Source organism: Silene latifolia, chromosome 3 (genome assembly GCF_048544455.1).
Source record: "Silene latifolia isolate original U9 population chromosome 3, ASM4854445v1, whole genome shotgun sequence".
NCBI lineage: Eukaryota > Viridiplantae > Streptophyta > Magnoliopsida > Caryophyllales > Caryophyllaceae > Silene > Silene latifolia.
This window is the reverse complement of record NC_133528.1, coordinates 122148996-122162936: the sequence shown is the minus strand read 5'-3', so window position 1 is coordinate 122162936 and position 13941 is coordinate 122148996. Positions and strand designations below refer to the sequence as shown.

At 34.8% G+C, this 13941-nt stretch overlaps 1 protein-coding gene and 1 long non-coding RNA gene across 4 annotated transcripts in view; one reads left to right on the top strand and one right to left on the bottom strand.

Moving 5' to 3' along the window:
• Positions 1–13649, bottom strand: part of LOC141647946 (uncharacterized) — a 41405-nt gene extending 27756 nt beyond the window's left edge. For all 3 annotated transcript variants that reach the window (XR_012545893.1, XR_012545891.1, XR_012545892.1), the window contains exons 1-4: positions 13400–13649; positions 10562–10645; positions 5998–6112; positions 1022–1147 (exon numbers count right to left, since the gene is read on the bottom strand). This is a non-coding gene — a long non-coding RNA (uncharacterized LOC141647946). The remainder of the gene's footprint in view (positions 1–1021; positions 1148–5997; positions 6113–10561; positions 10646–13399) is intronic.
• LOC141647943 (abscisic acid receptor PYL2-like) lies at positions 1164–3645 on the top strand. Its single transcript, XM_074456324.1, has one exon. It carries the CDS (start codon positions 1515–1517, stop codon positions 2067–2069), a length of 555 nt encoding a protein of 184 aa, XP_074312425.1. The 5' UTR covers positions 1164–1514; the 3' UTR covers positions 2070–3645.
• Positions 13650–13941: the final 292 nt, after the last annotated feature.

Genomic DNA, 13941 nt, shown 5'->3' with positions numbered 1-13941 from the left:
GTTACCATGACCACATTTCTATGCGGTATCGGCCACATTACAGCGCAATGACCAAAATTGGCAACAATGATGAATCCCAGGATAAGAGTATTTTATACAATGATCACACACACAAAAAAGAATTTATTAAGAACTCAGATTTATTTGCGCAATAGAACTCGAATATCGTCAATTGTACTAAAGTTAAAAGAAATGAAGAGAAACATAATCATTTAGCCTAGTTAAATATATATCTAGTATCTACTTCCCTTCTGCACAAAAGAATGAGTGGATATGTGACACTAGGGAGATCAAATTTACACTCCATTAGATAATGCCCTTGAAGAGCATTAAGAAATACTAAGGGAAAAAATAATTTTCAATTTCTTAGAATAAAAAATGTGAAAAGAGGAACCTGCGTCCACTGAAAAATGAAATGGAGGGGGTAATTACACATTTTGTAGCCAAATATAAATATGTCATTACCAACCAAATACGCAAATGACTTACTAAAATAGACGCTGAACAATGAAAAACTCAACAAGATGAAATATCAAGGCTAGAAGATTGTGGATGAGACTTGTGGCAAAACACTACCTCCATCATAAATTTATTTTCCCCATTTGACTTAGGTGGTCAACCGATGTCGATTTCGACAATTAAATCTCCAAATATATGTAGAGTTACAATGTCTAATTGTCATGTTTGATTATTAAACCAGCTATTTTTCCTGTTAACCATTTGTGAGAAAATATCGGTTAAAGTCAGCATTGTTTGACTACCAAAGCCGAACAGGGACAATATACAGTGATGGAGGGATTACAGACAAGTGTTCAGCGAAGCCAGGTTCTACTCCAGGAACCTAAAGAAGGCCACAAACACACAACAGATTAGTAGTCAACTGCAGACAAATGACAGCATTGACCCAGCTAAATTATTTAAAATACAGAGAATGGAAAGCGTTAATCAGAAGACAAAAAAGGTTTTTATTTATTAGTTTATTTTAAGCGCAAATATAAGGTTGCATAACCCACCAACATACCTCATCATAGGCGAGAACATTTGACACACTTGGTCTTGTCAAATTTTTCACCAGCGAATGATATATGATCGCAAATCGGGGTGATGTAAATTCAAGTAGCCCGTTGGTATGATGTATTCCGATAAACTGCATGCACATATAACAGTAAACCCTCAACAGAAGCCTAGTAGCTCTCCATGGTTAAGCATCAACTTTTAATCTAATTAATTCCCAGAGAACAATGAGCTGTCCAATAACACCAAAATAGCATCTCTTTTAGCACATAAATAAATCAAATACTCAGACAAATAATTCAAACATTCAACCTTTCCCCTCAGCACTCCCTGAGAAAAGCCAATAAATAAGCCCATTGTCACATGAAATGGTCCAACTTCTCCTCTCTCTCTACACCATTATCAATATTCCTACCTCCATCTATCTCTCTCTCTCTCTCTCTCTCTTCTTACTTCTCTAAGCAAGATCTAACATAAGTGCAAATTAGCGCCTCTGATTTATGGACCGGAACCCATTGTTGCCCCAGAGTCTTACATCAGAAGAGTATGCTAAGCTGGAGAATGTAATCAACACATGCCACACGGCGGAGTCATCCTCGAACAAATGTTCATCCCTAATAATACAGCGCATAAACGCCCCGGCAAACGTTGTTTGGCGGTACGTAAGAGCTTTCGATAACCCTCAAACTTATAAGCATTTCATCAATAGTTGCACAATGAAAGGTGAATTAGCGGTAGGAAGTGTAAGAGATGTTACAGTGATCTCCGGGCTGCCAGCAGAAACAAGTACCGAACGACTAGAGATGCTCGATGATCAGAAACGAGTAATAAGCTTCAGGATACTAGCAGGTGAGCACAGGCTGAAGAACTACTGCTCGGTCACATCGGTAAATGAGATCAGTCAGATGGGGAAGGTCTACACTATTGTTTTAGAATCTTACACCGTCGACATACCACAAGGTAACACGGCAGAGGATACAAAGATGTTTGCTGATACTGTAGTGAAATTAAACCTTCAAAAACTTTCAGAATTATCAGAGATGACGGCCTCATGAAATATACAGATCAATTAAAAGTGCCTAAGGCTTGGTCAGAAACAACAAAGATTTGACTCTTCAGCGCTTTCAGTTAGTAGTGGGAATGCTTTTATATCTTGTAAGTTGAAATTCTTCCATTGTACTTGATAGTTTTATTTATGAAGTTGTGTTGGTATTTTAAGACGCGTTATTATAAGAGTGCAAGACAACGTTATATTTTTCTTGAAAGAAAAATGTTCTATTCATTAAATGTCTGCTCAAAACTTAGAAAAGAAAGTCAATGCATAACTACTTAACAACCATATAACCCTCAGATGAGTTAGCTTTTGGTATTAGTTTAGGTTTTAATCTTCATTTGCATTTTATATTCATCTACAAAATGCCCTCCAAATTATCAGCATAAACAAGGTCAAGCTGACTACTTCTCACGGAAACTATAAAAAATAATTACATCAATATATATGTCGGACACACGAACGCTCCACAAGGAAAATATAATTTCACTTGATGCAGTTAGTTTTCATATTCCTTCACTGAAATTTAGGGCAGGCAACAATAACTATTTTTCCTAGTTTGAAAATTCCTACATGATCTTCCTTTTCTTGAATTCCCTCTTTCTTTACTAGGCATCCGACTTGAATTACACCAATAAAGGGAGCTTTCATTAAATTAAGATACAGCTTTCTTGTATAGGTATGAACATCTTCAATGTTAGTCGCACATGGGAAGAAAAAGATTTGGGATCCGCTAACAATCTAACATGGATTGTCATAAAGTAGCATAGTGATAATGTATAGAAAAGAAGAGAACTAGAGCCAAGAGAAATAATTTTCTTGTGAATTATATGTATATGTAAGAAGAGCTGAGACAAAGAGAATGGGAAATTGGTAAGTAAGACAACAGATACCCTATAAAAAGGGAAAGGAAAGAAATGATACAAAAACGAATAAAAACGAAAAACTTAGGAGCTTAACGAGAAAGAAACCAAAAAAAAAGTAGAATCAAAGGGAAAATAAGTGTGAGTGAAAAAAATACAAAAAAAAAAAAAAAAAAAAAAAAGCGAAGAGTTAAAGAAATCAATGGACGCACATAGTTACATCAAACACCATCATCTGCCTAACTTCTCACCTTCTATTCAGCCCTACCCAAAGCCATAACCTTCTGAATTCCAAGTAGGCACATATCACTACTATTTCCCTTATGGCCTTATACGAGTCTTATTCGCTCTTCCTCTACCCTTGATGACATCACTTTGCAAACCATCAATCTTCCTAACTTGTGCAACACTACTTCTCTCAGAAAATTTGGCCAAGCCACCTTGGACAATATTCCCACGTCCACAATACTGAATACAAAGCACCAACACAATCAATGCCTAAGAAATTGTGAATGGTTTTGCTAAAATTCTACAAAAAAAAAAAAAAAAAACATAAATAATAAGATCATCCGTCTATTAAGAGGTGGTTAAGACCTTCACTAAGGAAAGGTGTATACAATGAGTAGATGATTTTGGAGTTCAGTAGACCCAGGCACCCAGCATGTCAAGAAAGCACATGAAATAATCGGCTAAGAGTTAGGAGTTCTACAAATCAAATGGGAGAGTTTGGTGTCAGGTTACTGTTGAGTTCCCTGACTGGAAAAAATACATGATTTCCTAAAATAAATTAACAAAAAAAAATGAGTTAGCATACTTAGCAACAAATAAAGGTTGGTTACAGTCAAAAGTTTTCAAATTATCCAACTTTAAATTGCAGACAGTTCCAACTAAACATCTATCTTTCACAGCTCTAGATGCTTCAATGCATGAAAAGGCAACATGCGGAATTGTGTATGCCACTATACCCTTTCATGAGTATGTAACATATAACAGTGATGAGTCACAATTCACAAGTCACAACTTATAAAAACAGCAGAAAACACATAAAATATTAAGAGGAAAGTGAAATATAAAGTTAGGGCTAGACTAAGTTTTGGGTATCTGAGGTTTAAGACTTCGATTCCTCAATAAAAAGAAAACAGCACTTCAGGTTCAAATTCAGTAACTATAATGGCATCATGATTTCTGCCATTATCATCTTAGTTTGTTTGCACTTAGTTAGGAAGTTTAGAATTCTAAATTTCTAACCAGCCAGCTAACTCCATGCCTTTTAGCAACTTTGATAATGGTTTAATTGCATTAAGCATTGAAAAATTATCCTTCATGATTTTCAAATGAAAGAAGCCACATACAAGACCAAGAATGTGTCACCATGGATCTTGAATTACATGATTCTGAAGCTCTCTCTTCACACTTACACATAATACCATGTCTTCGTTAAGTGCAAGCCTAATTGTAAAAATTGCAACAATTGGCCCGAACTCTTAAAGTAAAATCCACAAGAACAACCTTTCTTCCTAAATGTCCAACATCTAACGAGTCTAATTAACTTGACGATGTGGTGTAGTTGGCAATATCTAATACCATGAATACACCTTTGACATCACGTCGGTTTAGGTGAAGAATCTGTATCCATAGTCAAACTCACCTGCAAGCTTTTGGTGTGATACCACTTGGTTAGGAATGTTCATCTTAGTACCTCTATGACACTTCTCAATTTTCGGACACCCTCCTCAGAATCTGCCCTATAAAACAAGAAAGAGACGCTCCCACTGCCACTCATTCCCATTCCATTATTCCAAGCCACTAGCTCTCCGATTTGTAGCGTCCAAAAGAGAGGCAAATAAAGGAAAGGAGGACTAGACTTCTGAAGGGTGTAATAAGTGATTAGCACACCAGTATCATAGAAAAAGACCAATTAAGTCAACCTGTAACCTGGATCCTAAGTCCAAAGACTCAGATGCAGGAATTGCAAAGCTTGCTCCATCAACCATGGTATTTCTCAATTAACAGAAGCTTTAAACATTATTCTGCATCCCAAAAGTGACCACTTTTCCAGATTTGCAAACTGAAAGAAGGAAAAGACCTCCCACACAAACTAAGATCAATTCATCTCATCAATTTTAGATTCAAGAAGAACAACATCATCATATCAATATTTCCTCAAATCCATTCAATTCCTCCCTTCTGTTCGAGCAATTAATCCCTTACTCTAAAATGATACTGAGTTACTAACATCAATTATCATCCAAAATATCAACTCGCTAAACCCTACCAGTGATGGCACCATCATATTTCTTTCTATCAGCTTCTAAGTAGATCATCCCAATTGTTGACTCCTTCACCTCGCTCAAACAAAAATTCATGTGATGTAGGAAGTTGGTTATTAAGCGCAAAATTAAGCGAAGGGAACAATTCCAAATATAATGGGCCTATAGCATTACATATATATTAGATAAAAGTTTCATATATGCAGTTGTATTCACACTTCACAGCTAGGCCCTAAATCCTACAAACTTGACTGGCATCCTGGATGACTGTAGCATCACGGCTAGTTTGTTAAACTTCCACTTTTTTCATTGAGACAGTCTCCACAAACTTTTGTCAAGTCAGTCACGGGTAATCAATTTCTGAATAGAATAGACAACTAGCCTGTTACAGATTAACTAGCCTCTTACAGTTACACTGTAGTAGCAACTGTTAAATCAACCAGATCTCAGACAAATAAAATTGAGTATTAAATAGAGCAAGAATGTTATTATGAACAGATTCCTGGGTGGCCTGAGACACATTAGCGATTGCTTTTTTAAAGAGGATAACTCCACTCTATTACTCTAATATATTCCCCAATTACATAAACAAACATCAAACTTTGTGAGATTTTACCAATAGACGATATTTCCCCTTTGGTTTTTGAGAAAGCACGGCTCCATTGCACTAAAATCAAGAACCCAAACCTAATACAAAAGAATCATGTCTGAAAGAAAGTGTCAACATTCATCCAATGCATGCACCATCAGACAATGAAAAAATCAGAAAAATAAAGATGAATGGGTCGACATATCTTACTCAAAAACATTTCTTCAGGCTTCAAATACAGCTCTCTGAATATTCATTTATCTGAAATCTCCATTGACGTCGCCAATCTGATATCGAGTATAAATTTCCAATGTGACCTTGAACCCTGCAACAGGCGCCGAAACACAGTAAACAGGAAAGCGACTGTGTTTAAAGTTCTAGTTACTAATAACATAAGTGACTGTTTGTGAAGTAAACTGTTTAAGACCTTTCGACAAATACACATAGAATCAGGCACCCAACAGACAGAATAATGTTTTCCCACTTGCTAATGACCAATACAAGATGATTCCCCGAATATGTAGCACCTAACTAAACCATCTAGGCAAATATAGAATGTATCTTTTCCAATCTACCGTTGATGACATGGTATGTACTAAAAACATAAGTAATGTAAAACTGATCATACTATACTCGAAAGAAAATGTAATAGCACAAGTCATGCTCATAAAACATTATGAAAGAAGATACAAATCAAAGAGAATGAACCTTCACATAGGAAACAGAACAATGAATGTCCAACACATAGGTCAGACATTTGGACTAAGAGCAGCCTGTAGGCATGCATTGCTGAAGTAAATCATTAGTTTTAGCTCTGCCAAGAGTCATAACCAAACAAAAAAAAAAACATGAACCTTGCAGGGAATTTGGTGTGCCAGATTCCACAAGATTGTAGACTCTTTAGGGTGATGCCACAACCACTAAAGCCACATTTGTAAGTGCCAATCAAGAAATCCACCCCTCCATATTTCAGACAACACACTAAACCTACGTAGTAATTAACAATCCAATGATCCTTCTTGCTATCAGACATACCAACTACACTTCATTATCACATTTCCCATTTCTAAAACTTTCCCAACTTCAACCAGATTTTTAAACAAAGACAGATATCAAAGGAGAATTTCCTGAACCATATATGATTGCTTTCAGGAATCCATGTCCTTAGTTATCAAATCCAAGCGCTGGTTAATTTATATCCGAGTGATGAGTTACTGTGATCAGTTAAATCTTGCAGAACTATCTAATACCGTCATACAGAGACTTTAACTATCTTAAGCTTAAGGACTACAGGAGTGGTGTCGGTTTAATGTAGGTGAAGAGCCTTCCTAACCTCTGTTATGAGCTAAGGCTAAAGTGTAGTGGGCAAAAAGAAATCCGTCACTATTCACTGTAAGCGAAATTCATGAAGCTAAAATAACTTTTGAGAAAAGAACAACAAATACTCTTCCATAAACATGAATGCTTTGTCTCATGAGCAAAGAGATCTTCAGAAATATTGCATTCAAGTTATTTTGTAAAATTTGATCCACAAACTCAAGCCTAAAATAAGCACCTACTCCCTCCATAATTAAATGTTCTTCTAACATGACTTGGGCACATATATTTGTCGAAACATATTTTCTGGGAAAAAAATTACCGAAAATTCACATGGTGCCACTGAGGTAAGACATTTCCCATGGTACTTAAAATTTTAAGTTTGTGCATGTGGTACCTTTGAGGCTTGTTTTTAATACCCATTGTAACCAGGGACGGACCCACCTAGTAGCAAGGGGTGGCGGCCGCTACCCCAACATAAAAAAAATGGTTTGGAAGACGGATTTTTGCTACCCCAATTATTGCTGAATAGTAGATAAGTAGATATTATTCCATTAAATGTACAACCAACATCTTGTGGTTCAATGGTAAAGGCTTTGATTTTCCACCAATTTCCCCGGGTTCGAATCCCTTTACATGCATATATAGAGTAATTTGTTTTTTGCTACCCCATACATTAAATCTTGGATCCGCCCCTGATTATTTGTAACCAAATGATAACATCTGTTATGTTTATGGTCATTACTGACATAATGACATCTCATAGATTAATATCTGATTAATAGTTACTAGTTAGGGAAAATTAGTTAGGTATTTGAAATTAAAACATTGCTAATTTTGTTCACATGGTACCGCTTAAGTTTTTCGTTGGGTACACATGATACCCTTGAAACTTTCTGTTTTTCAAAATGGTACCGCAAAAAAGATGGTGATTTATTCAAAAACAATTGTAACTAGTTTCCTTCCAAATTAATTCATCATTTACGAATGACATATCATCATAGAACACTAAAGTTTAACGGGTGTTACAATTTGGGTCACGGTGGACAAAAAATAAACTACAAGGATATCATGGGCACAAACTTCTTAATTTGGATGCCATATGAAAAATGGTAAAACGTCAGGAATACCATGTGCATTTTCCCTAAAAATTCATAGCAAAAATATACTTTGGTATCATATCATAATTTTTCATGTTTTTCAACATATTTACCGCTGAAGTTCTCAAATTTTGACCTCAATAAGTCAATGGGAAGTACATGACATTACGACGGGAGTATTACACATGCAACATTGGCATTGTATTTAAAGACACCTGAACGAACGAATTAAAGAGTGGGAATTCCCATAGTGGTATCACCACTTCATTCAGTCCACAACAATTATAGGAATTTCTTAGTCTGTGGGAGTTACAGATTTAGTCTCACGAGTCAATGAAGCCCGTGTAAAAAGGCATATCACTAATACAATCATCTAGTTCTGAAGAAGAGTTTGAGCTATGTAGAAGACACCAAGCTAAGGCAGCTAACTTATAGTTAGAATTTTCTATTATGATTTGTATAAGGTTCGATTTTGTGACACCATATGCTCAGATAGTATTGCCAAATAACTTTACAAAACCCAAAAATATCCACGACATCAAACAAGCCTATGACATTTTTACAGCGATAATAAAAGTCTAGTTTTCATGAGATTTGAATCATCCAAAAATACAATCAATTGTACTTAGAAAGACTTGAGAACTTTGTCAAAAAAATTGTAATGTGACATTGGTCTACAGAAAAGAAAATAGTATTCACATAATTGTCTCAAACCACTTATTCAAACTGAATTAAAGTTCATCTCGTCAAGAAGACACCACCAAATTATGCTATTCGCCAAGTACACATCCAAAACTAATAAAAAATGGGCCTAAAAGAACTTTCATCCTCAACTTGCAATTCATATCATGAATTACACTCCCACTTGGTGAAGAAATTAGTAATTCTAAGCCAACTTGCTAATTAGTCATTATAAGAACAAAGTTGTCCCCCGTCATGTTCAGCTTATGTAGGCCCACTATTAAGTCCAGCATCTCCTTTTAATGAATTTGTCCTCAACTATTCAAATTTTCAAAGAACTTTCAGAAAGAAAAACTATTTTGTTCTGGTTGTTAATGGAAAAGGGAGATTACAGGTACTTACGAGCTCAAATAAGCATATGTTTAAACACAACTAGCATCAGACACAGACAGAGAGAACAGGCAAGAAAATCTTGAATATTGATCAGTAAAACTTGGGAAATGACAAACGGCCTCTTACTCAATCAGCTGGACGACTGAAGATACACAAAAACCCTAATCTAAGGAGCACCAGTAACCAACATAGCTATTTACTTCTCACTTCATTTTTACAAAGCTACCTAATGCCGTTATGCCAAGTTGCCACAAACATACACTACCGCCGGCTCCACCCAGAATTAATTGGCCCCATATAATTTTGCCAGTCAGTAGTCAACTGGTGTCAACCTGACCATTAGTTTCTCCAGATATATATTGAAATACCACATAGAATTTGTTAAGTTTGATTTAACAAAAAAAAAAATATTTCATTTTAAAAACATGTAAATGGTTGAAATATCAGTCAAAATCATTCGGTGATCACCAAAGTCAAATTAAGATGATACTAATGGATGGTAAGGAGTAATAAGCATGCATATTTTAAGAAACAATCACTAAGAGCTTAATAAGTCTTGTTCATTGTTCCTTTAATATATTAGAATAGGCAATAATAACAAAAATTAGGCCAACTAGTTGCATATACGGTACAAGTACAAACACATTAATATTTCTATGGTTTTTGTATGAAATGGTTTAAGAAATTTGAGTCCATAGTACCGACAAAACCCTTACTAGTCACACAGCCTATCATTTAATACATACGTCCAACGAGACCAAAGATATCCCAATTGAGAGATCGATCAGATTTAAGGCTTAAAATATCCGTTTAGAAAGAAAGATTCATTTGTGAGTCCAACAGAAGGTATAATAGAGAACATTTAGGAAAAAAGGTCATTACAGATTGCAAATCATAATACAGATGACTTAGAAAGACAATCACTAAGATTACAAATCATAGAATCATTTGATGCTTAACAAACAGTAAAATTAATTATTTATCTCCTCGAAGCTATCTAGTATCCACCACAAAAATGTGCAGTAAGCAAAATTAACCACATGAACACAGTATTAGTTAGACCTATCGAAGAAATACATATCTACAACTACATTTTTCAAATCATGGAATAATATATTATTTATTACTATTGTCATTATTATTAGTTAATTTATGGTAGTAATAAAAACTAAACTATTATTTTTTATATCCATATCTTGTTCAGTTCCCTATATATTATTTAAACAATAGAGCTTCTCATGTGTAACGTAATTAGCTTTATAAAAAAGGGAATAGACAAATACCAGAAGCACAATGTTATGCACGAGGCTTTGATTCTCCTAGCAATGCTGTAATCAACGCACTCTACCTTGCCTCCGCATTTCAATCTGAATATAACGTTTGTTTAGTGTAACAATGTAATAAGTTTCTTCCTTAAAGAACATCAATAACAAAAGGAGAATATGAGGAAATACTTCTACAAGGAACAATCTAAATAACATGCAGAAAATCCAACAAGGCAGATTATAAATCAGGAATTAAGAAAGACAAATCAAAACCAGATAGGGAAGAAAGAATTTGTTGAGGCAATCATAGGAACTTAATATAATGGACAGCAAAACTTTGACCAATAATAGCAAATTTAGATGTCAACAAAAGCCCAATCTGAACTAGCATAAGTTTCAATCACAGTCTAATGAAACAACACAGCTTAACTTTTCGATTAACAACTCACTGTAGATGACGAAAGTTTTTTTTATAAGATACACTATTCATTATAAGGACACCAAGGAGTTGACAGCATGACGCCTCTATACAAAAGACACACCATATTCACAGCCGGTACACTAAATGCTTGCAGCCAAACTCACTTGTGATGACAGCCATAAACACATATGGTTACTTATGTATGCATATTTTCTAAGTAACACTCACATGGTTGTTATAAGGCCAAGGCGGACTTTATCTTGCTTTCTCTAGAACAAAAAAACACTTCGCTGGTTGGTGTCTTCTTCAGGGTGTGATCCACACATATTCTCAAACAATCATGAACTAATGTGCAAGTTATATTAACCTCGAACTAAAGCCATTGTTTACCTTTTCCTAGTTGAATGAGAGTAATGTAAATGCTTATAGCACAGATTAAGAACAAAGAATTTAAATTTCAGCATCGCAGCGAAAAGAAGCTAATAATTGGTGCAATTATGAACCGACTTAGACTGTACATCAACAAGGAAGCAAGATATTGTATTTACTACAGAAACATAGAAGGGCATATCAACATCCACAACGGAGCACCTTCCATGCTTCTTCACATAAAGCCTTATATTTTCAACTTCAAACCCTTTAGAGTGAAGAAAAAGTAAGCACCATGCATATACATAAATATAAAGGCAAATTTTCAAAAGTGCAATTAAAAATGTTGTCTTGGATAAAGAAGATATCCCAAGTATATGACTACCATTGTTTAACTGCCACCTTAAACCCCACCTGCCCATAAAAATACGCACCAAAAACATATATTAAATCAATCAAGAATTCTTTTAATAAAATATCTTCAGGAAAAAAAATGCTATTTCTGAAAACATTCAAGTCTCAATTAATTAATTAAATTCATGGCTCGTTCCGTTTCTATACCTCAATTTTAAAGGTCCTGCCATACATAACAAATTTTCAACACACCCAATTTTCAGAACAGTTCACTCAAAAGGTTCGCCGGAAGTTACTCCCTCCGATTCTTTAGAATTGCCCCATTTGTTCAATATTTTGAAAAATGGGGGCAATCCAAAAAAAATGGAGGGAATAATTTTTACCAAGAGAAAAGCTATTTCGATGAATATAATCATTGTTTTTAAGATTAGCAAAGCATGTGATCCTCTAAAATACGACCAATTTATCTCATGCTTTCAAATGAGGGAGGAAAGGGACAGCCATTGGCTATCAACCCGCCTCGAAAAAGTAGGACACAAAATTCTCATACTGGCCGTTAAATCACCAACTTTAATGGCCTCATGAAAACAATGATTGTAGCTCAGTTCCTTTAAAAAGAAAGTTCAGTTTTAACATCTGCAACAACAAAAGAAATTCAAAGGTTATTGCCTTCAATGCCTGGTTTGCTAAGTCATAATTTGTTTCGCAATTATCAGTCGCGAATGGTTTTTACCTCCCACCAAAAGTCAATTTTATGGTAACAATTAACATCTTTCGTGATTGATATTCACCAGAAAATCGCTTTGTTTTTTTTTGTCAAACCGACTTTTCGACAATGTCCGAAGGAAATGTTTCAAAAAGGTAAGAATTTAGAAGAAAATTACGGAAGATATGAGTTTGAAAATGGGGTATAAAACATGCAAGGATCAAAATTTAATCCTTAATTTTAAAAGTGCATAGTGTGCTCAACCAGTTTTTTCATCTCTAATGGACCCAAAGACTCAATACCCTTTGGCTATGGATTATGATGGAATTACACAAAATAGCTTACTAAAGTGGTCGTTCTTCTTTCTATAGTGAAGTACAGGTCATTCGACATTTCGATGCGGTTTTCAACGCAATTTTCATATTGAGTCATTCGGAAACAGCCTCTTTGTATTGCTAACACAAAAGTAAGACGGCTTACATCCGAACACCCCACCAAACACAAAATATTGTTGCATAGTGCAATCAGCCTGTATTAGTATGAACTGCAACATGCAATCCTAAATCATATGAATTAAACAAGAACTCCTTCCGTCACGTCAAATTCATTTGTTTACCTTTGATTAAAATAAATGATTGGGACGGACAGAGTATTCATGATTCTACAGACATATTTGAGCTCTAGTCCAATAATCTCAACCCAGATACATTTCTATAATAATAACACCCACAGTTCCCAAAGAATCAAACTATAAATTAACATGCACACAGATAAATGTAAAACCAGAAATCAACTTTTTGCATCACATTTTTCTATCCCACGTAAACTATAATGTGAACCCATATTTGGAAATCAAATAAGCAAGATTAACAATAAAATATAATGAAAGAATACACAAAGAGATGGAATGGTGTTAAGTTCAATGGATTAGGGGATTAAACCCTAATCAACAAATATTAAAGTATTAACAATGGAAGTAACCATTAATATAAAATTAAGAAAGTACCTCCATTGAAGAAGTCGGCATCTCCAGCAATACCCAAGTGGCAAAATATGCTTATTCTTTGCTATATATAAATATTGGAATTTGGATTATGAAATTGACTACTATCTCCATATTTTTGTCTGCATTACCGACTAAGCATTCAAGTTTTCAGCTTTCAAAGGCCTCCAACTTTCCAACTGCCATTGTTAACTCCTTACTCCACTCCTAAATCCTAATCCATCATCCTAATTTACTTTTTGACACTATTATGAAAGGAGAAAATCTCTAATATATAAATTTTAGGGATATTTTACGGTGTACCCTTAAGTTTTTCGGTTTTCTATGTTGTACCCCTTATTTTTTTATATTTTACCTTATACCCCTAAACTTCTTACTTATTTCTCCATCATGACCAAATTTAACTCTCCATTAACTTTATCACTATCAAACAACCGTACTTTAACTTTTATTATGACTTATTAGTGTTGTATCTTCATTCTATATGAGAAATATCAGGAATCACTGTTAATAAGCACAAACTACTATTAAAAACATTTGTTATG